The sequence below is a fragment of the Hemicordylus capensis genome, chromosome 3, assembly GCF_027244095.1.
Source record: "Hemicordylus capensis ecotype Gifberg chromosome 3, rHemCap1.1.pri, whole genome shotgun sequence".
NCBI classification, from domain to species: Eukaryota; Metazoa; Chordata; class Lepidosauria; order Squamata; family Cordylidae; genus Hemicordylus; species Hemicordylus capensis.
Window position 1 is genome coordinate 148,887,981 of NC_069659.1, and position 20,875 is coordinate 148,908,855.

General features: G+C 39.9%; 1 protein-coding gene across 6 annotated transcripts in view; it reads right to left on the reverse strand.

The window, feature by feature from the left end:
* The window catches only part of PCCA (propionyl-CoA carboxylase subunit alpha), a 335,273-nt gene that overhangs the window by 185,483 nt on the left and 128,915 nt on the right, over positions 1–20,875 (reverse strand). For all 6 annotated transcript variants that reach the window (XR_008319164.1, XR_008319165.1, XM_053307833.1 and 3 more), the window contains 3 exons: positions 18,152–18,302; positions 6,420–6,563; positions 5,077–5,151 (listed from right to left, as the gene is read on the reverse strand). Coding sequence is in view for 4 of the 6 variants with exons in the window: in XM_053307833.1 (XP_053163808.1) it covers positions 5,077–5,151; positions 6,420–6,563; positions 18,152–18,302 (370 nt within the window). In the remaining 2 variants the exon portion in view is untranslated. The remainder of the gene's footprint in view (positions 1–5,076; positions 5,152–6,419; positions 6,564–18,151; positions 18,303–20,875) is intronic.

Genomic DNA, 20,875 nt, shown 5'->3' on the forward strand with positions numbered 1-20,875 from the left:
CCGTTCTGAGCAGCTTGTCCACATCCTCAGGAGTCACAAACTGAAATTGATCCAGTCTAACCACACAAGAGGAGTTGCTGGATACCTCTGCATCTGAGACTGCAATAACTTTGGAGTCTAAATCTAGATCTAGATCGACCCGAATATGAGAGACTTTGTCCACAAAATACTCATTAAAAGCGTCACAGCAGCCACTGATGGTTCCAAATTCGAGTTCAGGGGAGTAGGGGGCCCTACTAGCCCCCTCACAACCCTGAATAGCTCCACTGGACAAGAACCTGCAGAAGCAATACGGGCAGAAAAGAAACACTGCTTTGCTGCATGTATAGCCAGAGCATACATCTTTAAATGTGCTCTATGTCGCAATCTGTCAGATTCGAGTCTAGTCTTCCTCCACTTGCACTCCAGTCGTCTACCTTGCCACTTCAGCTCCCACAGATCTTCCGTATACCAAGGAGTCATTTTTGAAGCGGGTCAGAGAGAACGCTTAGGAGCTATCATGTCTATTGTCCTGGTGAGCTGATTATTCCAATTCTCCACCAGGGCATCAACCAGATCACCGGCAGGACCAACATTAAATCCTTCCAAGTGTTCTTGGAATCCTATTGGATCCAATAACCTTTTTGGATGGACCATTCTAATAGGTCACTCACCCCTGCAGAGGTGGGACGCAACTGTGAGTCCGACCTTAACCAGATGGTGGTCCGTCCCTGACAATGGGGAAATCACAGGAGTCCCCACCCATGGAATACCACCCTGATCAGAATGAAAGAACAGACCAAGAGTATGACCAGCAACATGTGTCAGTCCAGAGACCACTTGGGATAGGCCCATAGTTGTCATGGCTGCTATGAACTCCTGAGCTGCACCAGACAACCCGGTCCCGAAGTGGATACTGAAGTCCCCCAGCACCACAATCCTGGGACACTCCAACGCCAAATCCGAGACCAAGTCCGCGAGCTCAGTTAGGGACTCTGTTGGGCAGTGGGGTGATCGGTAAACCAACAGAAGTCTCAATCTATCCCTTGTCCCCAAACATATGTACATACATTCAATATGATCAGACACTCTGATAGGGATCCTGATATAGGCAGGTCTTTACAGTAAGCCTGCACTGGATGATATAAATCTAGTGCATTCTATTCTAAAACATGCCTTCATGGTGTGATCTTAACATTTGTTTACTCAACATTTAAATAATGGTACATAGTGACTGTTATACTAGAAAGCAAGAAGTGTTATGTCCAAATTACAATCAAATGTATTTTTAAAAAAAATATTCATATGCTGACTTTCCACACATGATGCTCAAGCTTAACAGGGATGTGCACGAAGGATGTTGTGCACATCTGGGGCAGGGGATGGAGGTCACTTTAAAAGGAGGAAGGCAGGTCTTACCTGCCCTTCCATTGCTCCGCCTCCACCCCAGCACGGCACTTGTTTGTATTAAGCAGCCAGGCTCTCTGTTTGGAAAAGCCACACTGCCCAAATGCATCTTGCTTGGGAACTGGAAGTTCCCTGGTCCCAGCAGCCCGTGGGCAACGTTGGGAAGGAAATGGTGTTTGAGGGCATGTGCGGACATCATCTTGAGTGCCAGCATGGTGTTGCTGACCATTCAAAATGGTGTCCGCACATGCTCGAGCACCGTTTCCTTCCCAATGCTGCCCACAGGCTGCTGGGATCAGGGATCTTCCCATTCCCAAGCAAGATGCAGCTGGGCAGCATGGTTTTTTCCAAAAAGAGAGCCTGGCTGATTAATACAAATAGTGCAGTGCTACTATGGTGGGAAGCTGCAGAGGGGCAATAGAGAAGCAGGTAAGACCTGCCTTCCTCCTATTAAAGTGATCCCTTATGAATTGATTTGGCAGGGGCAGCTCGAAGCATTTCAACACCTCAAAACAGAGGCGGCGAAACACTTCGAGCACATCCCTAAAACTTAATATATAATCAACAATAAATAAAAAGAGAGAAGCAGCAGCAACAAAAACACAGAGCTAGTCCATAACAAAACCAATATAAAACCAATCTAGGGAGCAGGATTGTAAAGCCATCAAAGCAGATCAAATGCCTTCTGAAAAGGAAGAAGTTTTCACTATGCAGCAGAAGGCCAACAATTAGCGAGGGCGTAGATGACTCCTCTGCCAAGTAGTTTCGACTACTGAAGAGACTCCCTCACATGTCCCAAGTAACTGTACTTCAAACCTTCATGAGATATAAAGAATGACCTCACCTGAAGATCAGGCTCATATAAGATGAGGTGGCCCTTAACAGTATTTTAAATATGGTCAGCAGTGTCTGCTTCATTTAGCATGGTTTTTGTTGTGCTTGTAAATAGGGCTGCTGAGGTGCCTATCATACAAGAAAATAGTTTTTAAATTCTAAAAGCAATCCCTGCATATCCATTTAGTACAAGGAATCCATGTGTATGCATGTCTCCATATTTGAATATATGCTCTAAGAACACCACTGCTGAGGCACTCCTGAGGGCATAGCCTATCCTCGACTAAAGGAGGATGTGGAAGACAGCGTGAATACAAAGAGATCTCAATTTTCCGGAATAATGCAAGAGAAGATCATTCTGGACTAATAACTCTCTGGAAAATCAAGGCAAAACACACATGATCACAAAAGTTGCTAAAATAAGTTTTCACAACACAAAACCAGCACCTTTTGGAACACAGAAGGTGATGGACAACAGCAAAAAACCCACACAAGCTCTGAAGAAGCAAAATGGCCAAACTTCCAGTTCCTCAAATGCTGTCCAGAAAATCGGAAATCCAGAATATCAGGGTCTGTAAAACTGAGCTCTCTCTGTATGCATAATGTGGATGGTTGCGACATCGCTACTGACATAAATAATGTAAGTGAATTTTGCATATCGTACACAAGCAGTGACCATTAGTGGTACTTTTATTATTACTTTATATGTAGCAGGGCTGAGATTTGGAAACAAACAGACTACAGTAAGCCCTGGGTACATTGTGGGGGCAGGCGGGCAGAATCAAAACAGAGTGCACCACAAATAGTTTGAAGGCAGGGTCAATACTATAATTATTTGTTTTTAAATGCATATTCCAGTGCTTCTTTCCTTCATACTTAGTCAATCAAACATTTTATATCAAAGATGATATTGCCGAATATCAATGTTCCTTTGCCAAAAGTAAATTCAAACTGAGCAAATGAATCCTTTTTTGTTTTGACAGAATTTTAGGAGGAAAATGTTCTCACCATAACATTCAACTTTCATCTAGTATTTTCTCTTAATTACAAAATACTTCCAATTGTCAGATTAATCTCATAATTCCAAAAGTTTCCTGTCTCTATAAAGAGAAAACACAAGCGCAAACAGTTTGCAAATAAAAATAGCTGCTCTATTTTTAACAAGGCAGTGGAGTGTACAGAAAGGGAACGGCCCAGCCACTTCGTATGAAATCTTCAAAACCATTGCTCTTATGCTTCCAGCATAATTAAAATTTCTTCTCTCAGTACCATGATGGGCCACGTGAATCTATCAGGCATCTCCCACCCTTCATTTTCAATTCACCTCTCCCCTTAAGCACAACTCCCAACCCGCCATGTCTACCTGACAAGTGACAGCCCAATCTGATTAAATGCTTGCAAAGGAGGGGACTAGTGGGCCTCTATGACAGGCCAAAAGTGATCACCATGGAGATACATAATTACAGCTGTCAACGCATCTACTGTCCTGCTGGCATCAATTTGATTGCTCCCAGCAATAATGATAGACAAAGCTTAGTATGCACTCTCTTGCACCCAATCACTTTATCTATTCCGTGGTCCATTTAGCTGACATGCAACATTCGCACAAGCAAATAACAGCAGTAAGCAGAACATTTAAGGCATTTTAATTGTTTTTTCTTTCTCTGGATGGCTCACAAGTGCAAATGTTATTACATAAAACTCCTGCTGCAGCATTAATTGAAGAAAGATTTGGTGGGACAAAGACTGTAGGGGGTACAGTTTGTCCATTATCACTTGTACTTTCAACAGGTCTCATGTTTAGAAAATTGCAAATTGCAAAAACTTGCAAGGGCAAAATATTTGACATCCTGTTAGCTATTACAACATGGTGAAAAACCTCAACCTGCCCCCGGAGTAATTACTGAAAATTCTTCCTTAGTTCATTTGGGTTTCATTAAATATGCTTAAGATACATTTTCTCAGTAATAGCTGTTTTTTTATCTTCAATTCAACATCACATAGTGCCTGCTAAACCTTGACAATTTGTATTTCTGCTTTTAAGCTTTGAACACAGCATGAAGCCTTAAAGCCCAAGAAAGGGTCAGGTCCTCTCTAGGAAGCATATGGGCAAAAACAATTTAAGAAGTGAAATAAATCCTATATCCAATAACATCACCAAATTTAGGATTCGGCCTGTAATCTTTCACCATTTTTTCCATGCAAGTAATCATGGTAAATAATCATATCCACAGATGGCATCAGCTTGTCATTTCACAAAGCCGACACCATGCCATATATACACACTTATTACTTTGACTACCTTGATTATACAGAAGAAAAGAAATGCCCTTGTCCTTTTCATACTGGTTGTTAAACAACCACTCTTAACATTCCATCTACCACACTAAAATGTGTTATAATCACTTTCATCAATTCTAGTAAATTGCATTTGGTCTTTAAAAGCTTGAAAGCTAAACAAATAGAACCACTCCTCATTGGGGCATTTATTGCATCCCCGGGACAGGCAATTCAGCATCTTATTTTGCTGTTTGTTCTTCTAGGTGGAATTAGAAACCAGGTTTAGGTCATAGTTAACAAAAACTAGGAAGAATGAAAAAGTATGTAGAACACTCAATAGTTCACATTAAAAAAAAATAATAATAATCAAATTTTGTTTACTTTGCACAAGAGTTTGTAGTAACTGGAAATAAGGTAACAGAATTAACTCCCCTCTCCCTAACTGAAAAGAAAGAGTTTTGAGGTAGCTGGTTCTAAGGGGTGCTGAACACCTACAACTTCTATTGAACGCAATAAGATCTGTGGTTTCTTAGTGCCTCTGAAAATGAGGAATAAGGAAGCATCAAAATTACTTACATTGGGCACATGCAGTGGCTCTTTGTACTGAGACAATCTACCAATAGATGGCAGGCCAAAAGATTTGTAGGGATCCTGAAATGAAATTCAAACAGAGGGAGGTATTAACTTAGTAAGACAAAGCACAGGAAAAAAGGTTAAGTCACTGGGAAGCCAATGGTTCCCTCCACTTTAATTTTGAACGAACTATATTTTGTTTTCAAAATGACTTATTTTGGGGGGATATGAATTTGCTTCTTCCATTCAAGTCATGGAAAGTTTGTTAAAGCTAAAACCTTCCTGCTGTGCCTTTATCAAGCCAAGGGCAATCTTTCTAAGAGAGGACACAATAGTAGGGCCATGGGCAGAGAACAAAAACACACAAAAAGAAACTCCCCAGACTCACAGACAAGTGGTTGTGGAGTTGCACTCAAGCTCCAATGTTTTCAGGATCACAGCCCAAATATTCAACAACCTCCAGGTTATTTAGTGCAACACACAGCATAATTGCAGATTTTGTGGACCTTAATGCAAAAGTGTTGGAAAGTTTCTCTCCTTCATGATTATTCTCCAATACTGTTAAACAGAATTCTCTGTTCAAAATCCCATTCATCTACACTTTTGAGGAACAACAAACAAAATCCGTAAAAAATAAACAGAATTGCTAATTAATGGTAGTATTGAAACTATTGATAATAATCAATATCGTCTCATAGAAGTTGAATGTTAATATTTTAAGCGCTTTTTATAAAATTTGGGATGATTGTTAAAAGTTATTCTTTTGCTTTAAATGTTAAGAAAACCATGCACAAAATTGATGCCAGGACAAAACATGCAATACTGTTCAAACAAGAGAGATAGCAAAACACTGAACCAAAAAGTTCATTATTCAAACTAAGGATACTATCCAAAATATTAGTATTTTTACTTTGAAATGAAAGTGGAGAGTAGTTTATAAAAGTTTTGATTTCAAATCTCAATACAAGAATGTGGAAAAAATTCAACTGAACAGTTTTAAACAAATAGATTTGTTTACAATGTAACTGAAAGTCATTATAATATCTGTAATACTTAAACCTTTCAGATCCTCTCTTAAAAAAATAAATAAAGCTGAAGACAAAACAAAGCTTCTGTTCAAACATTGTTTGAAACAGCTGAAACACGAAATTATTGCAGAGTACTCTTCTTCCAAATGAGATGTATACATTTTTTTGTCATAGATAATTTAAAAATGTTATCCATCTCCATCAGTTACGTCACATGCACCAGATTAATCTCAACGAAGAAATATTGGCGTTTACCTACACCTGATATAACAGCTTCTCACAGTCATTCACCTTCCCAGCCGTCAACAATTCTTTTACCTCAGCATATACTCGACACTCAACTGCCCAGCCGTTGATGGGAATATCAGCCTGTTTGTGCCTGAGAGGGTAACCCTTAGCAACACGGATCATTTCTTGGACTAGATCCAGACCGGTAATGCATTCTGTGATGGGATGTTCAACCTGCAAGGTCAAGAACTGTCAGTCAGTAGGTAACAAAAACAAGTAAACCCTTCCTCACCCTAGCCCCATTCAACCAACAAAAATACTGAAACCTCAGTGGAGGTAGTTTATAATACTGGCCATTATTTTTGTCGCACACACACACGTGTGTCTGTGTGTGTGTGTGTGCACGCACACACACACACACACACTCAGGATCTATTGCAGAAAACAAGAGGAATAAAATTAAGCAAAACAAAATTGCAGTCAATTGATTTTTAATAACACTCACTCTCTCTCTCACACACACACACAGATTTTTAACCCTTGACATTTGATGAAGGCTGATTTTGTTTCAAAGTGTTAGGGAGGGACAAAAAACAACAACTCCCAAGTGACTAACTTTTAATTTAGAAATACAAAGTATTTTGATGGAAATCTCAAAGTAGCTGGCTGATAATCAACCCATTCTGCTACACTTAACATGGCATGTACAGGAGCAGTGTACAATCTTCCATAGAACCAGACTAGCCTAAGTCTCACCCACACGCCTGCTTTCACTAACCTGTCCTGACAAGCAACCAGATTAGCGTAATCTTACATCAGTGCAGTGTAGCAGAAATGAGCAGATGGATCCTTCAGGTTTTTTTCCCCCCTCCAGACTTATCTGTGTAGTGCTTAGCATGCACAATAGCTGAGCTGGACCAGTAGAATCACTGTGTGCTCTCAGCAAATAGCTGCTAACGGCTCAGGATGATGCTGTCATGGGAATACCCCTCATTCACAGTGAAACCAAGCAGGAGAGCGAGTGCACAAGTCTCTCTTGTTGTTAAGAAGGATTTATACACATGTGTATTTAACTTAGCAAATACAACTTAATCAGCATGGAGGAATTATAAAACAACTTCATTCAAAGAGAACGTTAAGGAACTTTGTAACCAAACACTCAATAACATGAATAAACACACTAACCATCTGTGTGCTGTATGTGTGTATGTATAAATAAATAAATAAATAAATACTGACAACTGCCATTTTTAATGTAAAATATTTTTGCAGCTGAAATCATGCATCTTAAGAAATCCCATTTCACAACTGTTTCTCTGTCAAGAGATGTCATACCACATATATTTTGCGACATCAGAAAAGGTCACTGAACAAACTAGGTATCTTTCTTCAAGAACATTAATTGAAGGAGAACATTTTGTCTATTGTAATGTACTTGCAGTGAGTCTCACAAAAAAAAATAGTATAATAAACAGATGGCACCCATAATTAGCCCTCTGCGCATCTGATTTTGTTTACAGCACCACATTTTAAGACAGCCTGACAACTTTAATGACATCACTGAAATAAGCACCTTTTAAGGGGAGGAAGAGATAAACATCACACCAAAAGAGATATTTGATTATTCAGTTTAAGAAGCCACCTCTGGGATTCAGTCCATTTTGCTTAACACATGATAATCCTGTGCTGACTCCAGTATGTCAAAGTTAATAGTAGTTAGAGACTCCAAAACTATTCTTCATCTAACCTGTAGTGCTCAAATCATTTTCTGTTAGAACTTGCAACTTATCAAGGATCAGACCTTTAGGAAAAGCAGTTTATTTGCTCAGTGCTTCAATAGTTTGTTTTTTAAGGAGTGTTTAAGAACTACACTCTTAAAACTATGTTTTGCAAATTAACTGGAATCCTTGTGAAAGCATTTTAATTATTTAGCTTTATCATTCCTTTTCCTTGAATTATCATCCCAATATGGCATATACAATAACCCCATTGTGAAGTCAAGTTTTATTGTTAATGATCAAACCAGGATGGATCTCCTTTGGAAAGCAAAATGTGTGTGTAGTTTAGTCTCAAAACACAAACATTTATTTAATCAATTCTTCAAAAGAATCTTTGCCTCCGTAAACATTGTCTCTTGCGTCAATATATTTCCTTTGTACAAGGGGGAGGAGTGGGTTGAAAAGAGGATAGGGAATGTGGGGGGAAATAGGTATTTCAACCAACAATACATCCATTCTCTGAAAACTAAACTTAAGCATTCTTATTTATTGTTTTATTAGAATAAAATAAAGGAAGAAATTATACATTAAGGAGTTTACTTTAAAAATAATATGAATCCAAGACTAGCAGATTTTTAATCACATATTTACTTGTTTTCTGCATTGCAATTTGTCTATATCAGCACATCTTGAGACAGAATTGCACTAAGTTTATCCACAAATGGTGGAGAGTAGACCAGTTCCCAATGAGAGGCGCTCTTAGGACCGGGCCATGGAGATCTGGCCCGGTCCTCCACCACCTGGGAGGGACCTCCAAATAATTCCCTCCATGATGGTGGCAGCTGCCTGCAGCCACCCCAGCAACTGCGCCAGTAGTGCAGGGGGCGGCCATCTGCGCAGGCCGCCACCACAGCAGTGTGTGGATGGGGGCCGGGCAGGGGCCTCAGTGGGGAATAGCCTGTGTGTGCTCTGATGCACCGAAACCCGAGTAGAGGACAGCCCTGAGGGCAGAGGCCACCTCGGCACAGCGGAAATCCTGGCTGCTGGCTGCTGCTTAAGGGCGGGCAGCTGCCTGGCTGCGCGTGCCCCAGCCCCTCTCTCCACCTACCTGCCTCATGCAGGCTGTGAGGAGGTGTGTGAAGGAGCAGCTGCAACTGTATTTTTAAACTAATAAAGGCCTACAGTAGAGAAGTCTCAAAAATTCTTGGAGTACATTGTGAGTTTAAAAATACAGTTCCATGATTGCCACTCTTTTTACTGATAACTCAAATCAGCAGCACACACCAAGTACACTGACTCAGAACCCGGGGTTCCTGGGTGGAGAGGGTGGTGTCTTGTCTAGAAAATCAGAAACAACAAATTATTGTTTCTCCCAACTTGGGAAGAAATGAAGGTCTGTGAACAACATGAAGTATGATTGTCACCATGATACTAGGGGTAGCACATTATTTTCTGACAATATTTGTTTATTCAACATGTGAAACACTTCCTTCTTTTACAAGTATTTTTGCCACTTAATTTTCTCCATGTATACAGGCACATGTTCAATAAATGATGTTTTAACCAGCATAGACAGAGGCACATTTACACCTGGACTTCGGGGCTAAAGTCCAGGGCCTCCACACCAGAGGAGTTGTTTTTTTTAATCTGTGTGCGCAAATGAGTTTTGTTCTGGGTGACAGTATCAAGACAGTCCATGTGCACATATATTCAGAATGGGACCTTCCTGATTCATTCTGAGAGAGATCTAAAATTAACTGAGAGGACATCAAAAAGCTTGTGTGTACTGCACTGGGCAGCCAAGTGCAATTGCGACCTGTGCCAGGTGTTTTAGAGACAGAGGGGGGAGTGGGGAAAGAAATGTGGGATGGGAATATGTTAAATTGTGTGTTGAAATATTTCTGCTAATGCATATTTGCATAAATAGACCTGTTGTATGTTCTTACATTCTTGTGAGTTCAGTTGCTGTTTGTGCCCTCAGGAACTCACGTGTTAAACAATACTGCGTGTCACAGTGTGTGTCGGGGTGTGTGTGTCGGGGTGTGTGTGTGTTTGTGTGCGCATGCACGCACACACACGTAGGGGTATGATGCTTCACTTGCAGTGGGGTGGGGGCGCCAAAGGCTTTTAGGTCCAGGCTCCAAGATTACCTAGGTGCACCTCTGTTCCCAATCAAGAGAGATGGGCTGTTAAAAAGTGGACAGCCCTAAGAGATACATAGTCATAGGCAGTAGCAATATCAAAAGGGATGGAGAAGTTAATTTCATGATACCACTATATTCAAAGGGATGCTGAGGACATCTGGGGTTCTTTAGTATAGCCCATTCTTGAAACAGACAACTTGTGACACAAAAAAATACTACTTGTTAGGAAGATTGTTTTCAGGCCTGCTTAAGAAATCTGTGTCAGCTATTCAGGCAAATAATGTAGCCTAACACAACATTCATCTAACATCAAGAACACTTGAGGAACTCAAGTCAGCAAGAGCACAGAGTAGAATGGAGTCAGCACAGGATTACCTGTCCTACTTATGAAACCTTTGCACTATGTATGGTGGGATTAAGCCATAACACTGCCTCTTCCCCAAAGGCACACAATGGCATGTTGTCACACAGGATGGAACCTCAAGCTTTTTATTATGACACACAGCACTCAGTGAATCTACTGTTAACTGTCATGGAAGAACTCAACACAAAAAGACCACAGTACAACAAGGATTGAGTCCTTGACAAGCACAAAGGAACCTAGACAGGATGGCATCTCGCTGATATGCTTACATGTAGAAGAGTCAACCTGTAATTGCAGGTGCACAGCTTCCACATTATTGGAGGAAAGGGGCAATTCAGGACAGACAAGATGCTAGAATTACCACTCTATATAAAACAATAGTGATAATATGAATTGCAGAAACAAATCATGAATACCTCAATTCTCAACACTAAGGGTAGTTTTGAGGAGATCCCAACAACTTGCTGATCAAGCATATTTTAAGAAACGGTGCAGCTACAAAACAGGGAAATCATCATTTTTGCTCTTGGAGCTTGTGCAGAGCAATAAACAAAGCTCTGCACAGTATAAGCTACTCTTCTTAAGTTTGCCGACCATGTTGGATGCTTTGATGAGATGAACAGAGTAGGCCTCTATAAGATGCTTGAGAAGCCTAAATGTGTGCCGAAAGCTACTTACTCTCACCTAGTCCAACAACAACAGCACTTATTATAGTATAATAACAGCAATAATAGCACTTGCATAGCACTTAGCAATTTAAGTGCATTACAAGTAAGATGAAGATGAATAGTTAGCACTGAAATCTTTGTATCCTGGGACAGAGAGTCAGATGACAGCCTAGGCAATACTTTTTTGGGAAAAGCTACATCCTATTACTTTAGAGTGAGAAGAACAAATAAGTGCTCACATCAGAAAAAGGAGTCACTATTTTGGGAAGGATTAAGCAGTGTGCCTTGAAAAACACACAAGCAATAACACTTAGCAGCTGATATATGAGTAGTCTGATTTACATCAGAGAGATGCAAGCAGAGAGATGTGAGCCATATGCCCATGACTAACCATCAGGAAAAGAAATGTAACTGTTTCTACCTTTGTTGCAGGCTTAGCATCCTTTGGCAAGATCAGATCACCAATGCAGGCCTCCTTGCCCAAGCCAGTCTTTCAGCAAAGGATCAGGATGCTTGACAGACAGTAACACTAGCTTGGATACGTGTGCAGGAAATAAGATGAATGCCACCAAAAGACATGCTTTATAATAATATAGCCAAAACAAAGACACCAAACTTAAAAAAAAAAAAAAGTAATGTCAAAATCTATTAAGGCAGACTCGGAAGATCTGGCAAATAAGAATATCTGTAATAGGAATGACAAGAAGCAGGTTCCTCAATTCTAGAACAAATGTGAGCATAAGAAACCTTTCTACTACAGTTAACAAATGTGACACCTGCAATAGATATGACTAAACAAAGGAGTTCATCTTTTCGGCCACTACAGCAAATGTAATTCAAAATTAACTCAAGTCACCCAAAGGAATGCTGCAAATCCATGCAAAAACATACCGAGTTGGGTTTTTTTAAGAAATCACAGACAAAACAACACAGAACATACTTGTAGGAGAAAAATATTGAGTTCCAGATTCCAAACTTGCATAGTAAAACTTGCTAAGTTGTAAAAGTTGCTAAAACTAAAAAACTTGCATAGTAAAATGCATACTGTCACTACACAGACAGTAATTAAAAATTCCTGACTTTGCTTATATAAAATATTCTCAAAGTTGATCTCCACTCAGGATTTCTTTCTCCTTTCTCAGTGTGAAGGATGTTGGGACAAAGCAATTTCATTCTTTAAAAAAAAAAAAAACTAAAATCACCTAACATATAATTGTGATGTTGAAGCAGTGGGAGAAGAGTTCAAGACATTTATCTTCAAAATATAAACAGAAACAAGTAGAACCATTTCTGCCTTATATTTAGTGCTTCTTATTTATTTATGGATCATTTTCCTTTATTTCAGTACCCTACCTTTTGACCTCTAAAAGTTTCCTTCCTTCATATTAAAGCTGATAAATTAAAACTTTGGTTTTTAACAGCTGAGCAATTTTAAATATGGTCATGAAAAGAGTTCCACTAATCCAGAATGACCTACTGAAGGACTTGAAACTCATGATCATAGAGAAAGTTGCTTGACATTTTTTCCAGTGATCTTTAGCAAGCAAAATAGAAATGGAATATAAATTTATTCATTATTTCATTAAGGCTATCTACTAAATCATCCCTGTTCTTTATATGTTAAATGAATTTGTAAGAATTGACCTCATTAGCAACAGGTTAGATAAAGAGGTTTCTCACTAGCAAACAAAGTCATTAGAAGCTTCCTCATAATGTCTGTAATAGAACAGAAGATTCATTTTTATATACACTAATATCCTAAGAAATTTTGTGATGGTGAAATGTCTGCCTAACGTGGCTAAGTTGTCTTAATGTTACAGACGACTAATGCAGAAAAAAGGAGGAATAGGAGAAAAAGTGAGGATAGCCAAGGAAGCACCAGAGCATAGGCAAGAAGATTTGGAAAAGAAAGCCAGAAGCAAGACACAGAGAAAGAATATAGGGGAATGACTAGAAAGGAAATGTCAAATGACCAGGAGTTAGAAAGCTAAAGTTCCAATTTAGATATGAAATATTCAGCCAAATCTTGGCTATGCGACCTCTCTCTCTCTGTCTGATGGAATGTTACACTCTCTTATCTCCCATGTGTACTTCATACCAGAGGATAAGCTTGTAATTTGCCACAAGGTGGTTGCCTGGCATGTGGCAGTTGCCTCAAGGCAAGTGGCAACTATCCAAGCCAAATGTTTAGCTGATCATGTCCTGCTACCTCCCACAAGCATGACTCCAAAAGACAGCTGGGACCAAGCAATGACTCCAGACTATACATATGGCTCTTTTTTAAATTTTTACTTCAAAGGCAACTAGCACCCTAAGAGGAAGAGCTGGGTCAGTGTTGGCTTGAGTACTGGTGCCAGGCCTCCTGTCACTAACACCAGCATCAAGGGGCTTGGCCAGCCAGACCATTTCCATCTAACCTCCCACTTCTCCCACTGGTCATGGACTTCTGGGGACTTGGGGATGGGATTTTAAAACCCCATCCCTGCACATTCAGAAGCTAGTGAGATGTGAAAGGAGGGAAAAGGGAAAGGCAGCATGTGTGGTGCCACTTCCCCACCCTTCCTCCCTCTGCTCACTAGCCTCTGGTTGCACTCGGTTGGGAAATCCCATCCCCATGAGCCCAAAAGATTGTGCGTAGTGGGAGAAAGAAAGAGAAAGAGTTGTCACCAGGAAGGCAACAGGCAGCATGGAGAGCAACAGGCAAGTGAGGTGATGTCCATGGGGATAGGGCACAATGCCCAACTTGCCACCTCAAGGCACAGGCACTACCTGAGGCAGTCACCTCACCTCACCTCATTAGCAAGCCGCACCTTAGCCAGGCACATACATGGTCTGAGCAATGGAACCCAATCCCACCTAGCAGCAGCAACATTCTGTTTCCCTAAACTGGTTAAACTTTCTCTAATTGCTATTGTGTTATTTGTACATTCGTTTGGCATCTGTTTCTTTCTATTGCATTTGTAATTTCTGGTTTATTCTGGTCAATGACCGTAAATAGATAAAACTGAAACTGAAACTTTCTCTTTCTCTGCGCCTTTCATTGAAGTTCTAGGGAGACAATGAAAGGTAGTGACACTTGAACACTCTGCCATGCTTCCTTGGCTGTAAAACACAGCAGGGTTCTGGGATACTGGCAGTGCTTTATCAATCTCTGTCCCTCTAACCAGAGATACAGTACCAAGAAGGCAGCATCTGTAACACGCACTATACCCTCAGAAACCAGAAGGCACAAAGGAAATTGGGCTGGACTGTTGCCACTGTGTTGCACTGTGCACATACAGTACACCACCAAGTCACTGGCCCATTGTACCATGAGATGCAATTGTATGAAACAGGTCGCTCTAAGAAATTCCAATAATTGAAAGGAAAGATGTGAGCCAAACAACTATCCCTATCCATTCCCCCACCCATGAGTATTTAAGGCTAGGCATTCTTCCATTAATTGTACAGAAGCTCAGGGAATGTAGTCCTTCCCTCCCCAAGGCCTTTCACCATTCAGTGCTCCCCTCTTATATAAAAGCAGACCAACAGAAACTCGTCCCCTACATACTTAAGGCAGAACCTGTCAGCAACCCCAGAATCCAAGTTAGAATAAGTGCCACTTGCGAAAAAAGCCACTTCACAAACGATGTGTGGCAAATGCAAGCTTTCCACCACTTGTACATGTGGCAAGGAACTACAACCAGTGCTCACTCTCTTGCATATGTAAATGTATGATACATGTCGCCAGAACACATTTGCTATGTGCACACATTCCAGTTTTACAGATGCAACCCAGTATGTAAAACATGCCATGTGTGAAGTGGTCCTACTACCCATCACTGTTGTCCCTTTGTTAATCCTGTTGTGCTTTTGTTAATCCACGGCAACAGTTTTTTCTTGGATTAAGGTGGCTCAATAGGACAAGCAGTGAGAATACCTGGCATCAAGCAGGCACCCTCAGGTCCAGAACTAGTCTATTCCTACACAACAACTCTTGAGTCAACATCAATTATTTTTAAATTCTAGTTTAAGATCTAGTCAGCTTTAAAACTGGGGTGGGGAAAGGTAAATCAAACGAACTTGTTTCAAAGATCAATGTGAGATGGAGCAGACTTATCCACTGAAGACCAATATGAGTAGAGACATCCCCTAAACAAACCAGAAGATGTTTAAATTGGCTTGATTGACTAATGATGCAGGAAGTTAAAAAGAAAGGCGGCTAATACAAGCCTTTTACCATGATGTGGGAGGGATCTTTCCAGGCACTGTGCAAAGTGAATAAACTGTCTAACAATCTTACTTCCCCAAAACATGGATATTACAAAAGGCACATGTGATATTCTACTTAAAGCAACACAAAGACATCTGCGAACACAAAGACATCTGCATATTCTCCTGGCTCTAACATTAAATTTGGAAAAGCTTCATTAGAATTACTAAGTTTGGCAGTTGATAGAAGGATGAAAAGCCTAGATAGCTGGTTACGAGTCTGCTAAAAGACATCAAAGTTTGAGCATTGGAGAAAAGTGGCAGATCAATTGGGAAACCCTGGCAATGATACCAATACAATTACTGTTCACCAACCTCAAACTACTAATTATTGCAATATACAGCCAATATATAGGAATTGGAGAAATGTACCTAACAATGTTTTAATTAAAGGCTGGTGAACTTTCAATAGTTGCAAACAATTGATCTGCTATTAGAGGAGAGATCCTTCAACTGTCTAAACAGTATGTAAAATAAGCTTTTGACACACTTTCCAATGATAGCAATCTTTCTATCCGAAAGGATTTTTGCAGCACACATTGTGATTTATGTTTCTTACATGCAAAGAGACTGTTATCCATATGCCAGAGGACAATGCCTACCATGAAACTTAATTTCTGGGTAAAAACAAAACACACACCTAAATATAGGTAGCTTGATCATAGGACTGGTGCAAACAATCTGTGCTTTAGCAGCTTAAATCTGCATATGGACTATTATTTCTGTGCAACTAGAGGAGCAACTTCTCAGTTATTATTAACTTTGAATTAGCCCTGATCAAGATTGCAGCCTCTTTCCCATTTTCCACAAGTCAATGAAATCTATGAGAACAGATGGCAAGAAGCTTCTGACAAATAATTTTTGCTCCTACCAAAAATGTTTTTTTAAAAGATTACTCAATGACTTATGGAGATACCACCCATTCTTCCTTCCATTCATTATTTTTTGTTTTTGATTACATACATAAACAATATTTTACTTTCAGGGAGATTCAGATGAAAGAAGAGTCTAAGGCCACTATTCAATCGGCTCTCATAACAGTTTGCACCAAAACATACGCTGTCACCATGCTTGCTCTTATACAGGTGCGTACAATCCCTAGCAGAATGTCTGAAGCTGAAACACCCAGATTGATTGCAGGGAGAATTACTGTTAAAGCGGAGGAGCTAATCGAGTGCTACACAAATCCTTTCCCTTCTGTAGTAAATTCTGACCAGTCAAGGAATCAAGCAGTTATGTCTGGTACAGCAAGCCCAGATGGACCAGCACTAAACAAGCAAGCATGAATAAGCACAGCTACAGATCAGGTCTGGACAGTGACGCATCACCACAGAGTACCCCAAGGGGCATAAAGTACATCCTGACTCTAGGAGGACAGAACCTTTCAAAAGAGACCACTATAATATTGACTGAAGAAACAGGTCTAAAGGCTGTTACGAGAGAGAGGAGGGGCTGTGGGAAATGACAACTGCAAGGAAAGGTCAAAGTGGAAAAGAGAGGAGAAGGGTGGAAGAAGAGATAGAAAGAGTTGATGAAAAGGGAGGAGCTGATATCCATGGCTGATGGCCAGGCACTTTAATTCAAAGTATTTGAAACATCCAGGTTTCTAGTGAGCACTAGTTTGCCAGCTGTATTTGTGCACAGTGTGTTCCATAAACCAGTTTTAAGAGCAAAAGACAAGCACAAAGCTAGGCACTGGGCTGGGAGCCCCAAGGCAATCATGGGCAGAGTGTCCTCCGACAACGCCATGTTGCCTGAGAACTCAGAGTTCTAAGGTGGATCTGTGCATGATCTGTACTACAACCTAGTTCCAGAGAAACAGGGAGAGCTCAGAGATAAGCACATGTCTGGCAGTTTCCAGGACAATATTGAACATAAGAGAACCCCTGCTCTTATGTTCAATATTAGTTTAGTTTTATTAAACTAGTTTAGTTTTATTCGCTTAGTTTTGAATTATTATAATTTTTTAATTAAGGCTTGTTAATCCTTGATCAGCATAACTATGCTTTCCAACAAAATGCAGAGTTATAATTACCACATTGTTTCTGTATAAAGTGCTGTGCAAAGACAAAGATCAAACGTGCATGCCTACAGGTGATACTAAGAAGAATTTGTTTTGTTAAGTTTACCAGAGCATTTTCCCAATACTCACTTTAACCACCACTTAATTTCCTGCATTTCTGCAATGAAATCACTGACACACACAATATATATGCACAAAATGTTATTAATTTTAACACTTTTCATTAAATCATCCTTTTTCTAGTGAAGATCATCTGCCTAGAACACAAATTGGTGATTTGTTCCTCTGCAGCAAATATAATTAGTGAACACTAATGCACATCCATCAAATCATTTGAATTAAACAAATAAATGTGTATTTTCTAAGGTAATTTTAACTAGGCTAAACAACTAATTTTAACTAGGTTAAATAACTAGGTTAAATAACTGTGGTATGTGGTGCAATAAATAATATTGTACCACATACCACAACCTTACCAGGGCAAACCTGCATTAGAGACAAAATGTTCTCTGTTCTCTAAACATTACTTGGCCATGGCTTTGAAACAGCAAGTTGAAAAGTATGCATGCTACGTTTTATACTAAAAAAAACTGTTACTCATCTGCACCTAAAAATAGCAGGCTCCTTCCCCTCCCTCCCCACTCATCCCAGTACCTGAAGTCTAGTATTCATTTCCAAGAAGTAAAAATTCTTTTTTGAGTCCACAAGGAATTCCACAGTTCCAGCAGATGAGTATTTTACAGCTCTGGCAAGAGCTACCGCTTGTTCTCCCATTGCTCTGCGTGTCTCAGGATCCAAGAAAGTGCTACACACAAAGGAGGAGGAAAGACATGCTTCAAGTGGGTCCAGTTCACGATTGTCTGTTTTATACTGTAATTTTAGATGCCCATATACAAAGGAGACAATAAGGTAAAGTAATTGGGGGCCATATCCAATAGTTAAAAGCACAAGCCCAGTAGTACCGTTATCACATAGACAGATGGATGCATTAATGATACCCAAATATCTATGTGTAATAAAAACCTGTAATATTCATTTACGCTTAATGAATAGGAATCAAAATGTCTTTTTAAAATTCACAGAACAGATTTCAAAAGTAAAAATAGGTAAAAATATTTAAACCACTAGCTGATCGTGGATTTTATTAGGATAACATCTTTTTTTAAAATACCCCTGCTAAAATCTATTTCTTGACACTTCTCAAGTAATTTAATGCACAAGAAACACTACTATTAATCTATATAATTTAGCTTTATGATGTGTATTGCTAATATTCAGGCCTTTATGATGTGGAACAGGTATGCTTATGTATATGCCACTTCCTTTTAAGAAGCAGATAACACAGGGTTCCCAGTATTATTTTTACAAAGAGTGGGAGAGAAGATGCACAAAATAATAACTAGTCTGTTTGGTTCAACATTATATAAGCCCGTCATACTACTCCTATTAATCTATATAGACAGTTTTCAATTAGTTTTATGGTTTACCGTGTACTATGCCTATATCTATTGTCTGGTCGATAACTGTAATAAAGATTCCATTCCATATCTACATCTATATGATCGTCTAAATTTGATGGGATATATTACTGAATTGTATTTCACTGAATAGTGTATAACATTCTGTTTATTTAAATTCCAGTTCCCTCCGAAGAAGAGCCACACCTTAAATGTGTTAAGCATCTTTTTTGAAGCAATTCAAGATAATGTCTTTAACACCTTGGTTTCCCCGTTTGGAGTTGGTGATGGGAGGCGTGGGTTTGGGTCTCAGTGGTGTCCCATGTAAGCACTAATCAGGTTCATCAGGTTAGCTTGAAACCAACAGTACAATAAAGGCACTCACATAGAATTCACTGGGCCCGACTGAGATTGATATATGTCCCAAATAGCTCACAATCTAATCAGACCAAGTAAATAACAAGATAGAAATACAGAATTTTCTATGAGCATTAAATGCTCACAGAACATTTCTCTCAACAAGAGAACCAGAAGTGCATTATTCACACAGTGCTGTGGACTGTGCCTCCTGGCAAAGTACTATCACATACCTGCCAACATGTCCCTATTTTCCCAATTAGCTGAATGGGATAATAGGATGGCAGGTATGCTATCACTACCTAATGTCAAATCACGAATCAGAGGTAAAATAAGACAGGCAGGAAGCAACTGCAGGACAAAAGCAAGTCTAAGGGTGAGAAGATCAGAAGGCACTACATTTGGCAACCTGACCACCTAGTAAATTCTGGATTAGAGTAGCAGGCAATAATCTACCATAATATTCCACACATTTGCAAGCAAATGAGCATCTTGACTACCTTCTTCTCTCTAACATCTTGCTGGCTAGGGCTGGAGAGATAATGTTGGAAAATGAGAGAAAGGGGGAAAGAGTATAATATGGCTAGGCCAGGAAATCTGTAAACCTTTAACCTGGGAGAGAACCCCACAAAATGTCCCTCCACTCTAGGACAGTTTATGCAATTTTTGATTGCACAGACACATTTTTCTTAAAACTGGATGCACGTATCACTCTTATACCAAAAAAATACAGTGTGAAAAAAGAACAACTCTCTGCCTTTAGAGGAGCCCAACCATTGCGTTTCTTAATGAATCACTGTTCTAGGTGTGCTGTGCTTCGTCTGAGGTTATATAATTCTGAATTATTAAATCATACCCGACAAAATTACCTGCCTCTAGCAAAGGCTAATTAGAATTACTTATGCAGGAACTACACTGGCTATTCATTGCAAGGCAGTCTTCTGAATCTTCATTACTTCACCAGTCTCCTTCCTCTTCTCACAGCTGTTTGCACTATGCCATGCCATAGCACTAACGGACAAATATTCCAGTGTTGTTGAATCACCGTCTAGTAGGGATTTACATGGAATCTGGCACCTGCTTGTTCAAAGGTGAGACGGGATATCTTTAAGGATGGGGGAGAGTCACACACACACCACACACATGCACAACATGTGTGTATGTAAGCTGCCGCCCCACCGGACCATTTTAAAAGACAGCACCAGTGGGGGAAATGCGGTGAGAGGGGTAAGATCACCCTCCCCCATTTCCTTAAAGATATCCCTCACCACCACCTTCAAACCAGCCGAACCACCAGACATTCAAACTGGTTCAGAGGCCCGTAAAAGAAACACCAAACCAGTCTGTGCACATCCCTACTGCCTAGAGATACACATCTCAGGTAACATATAAATATGATGAATAAATAAAATATCTAGAGAGCAATCAGATCTACTTGCCTGTGTTGAGGTCAGAGACACCTGAAGAAAATTCTGTGAGGTGCAAGGCTGCAAATCCTATCCTCACTTATCTTGACAATGCCCCATTAAACACACTGGGTCTCACTTCTTAGCAACCTGAGAAG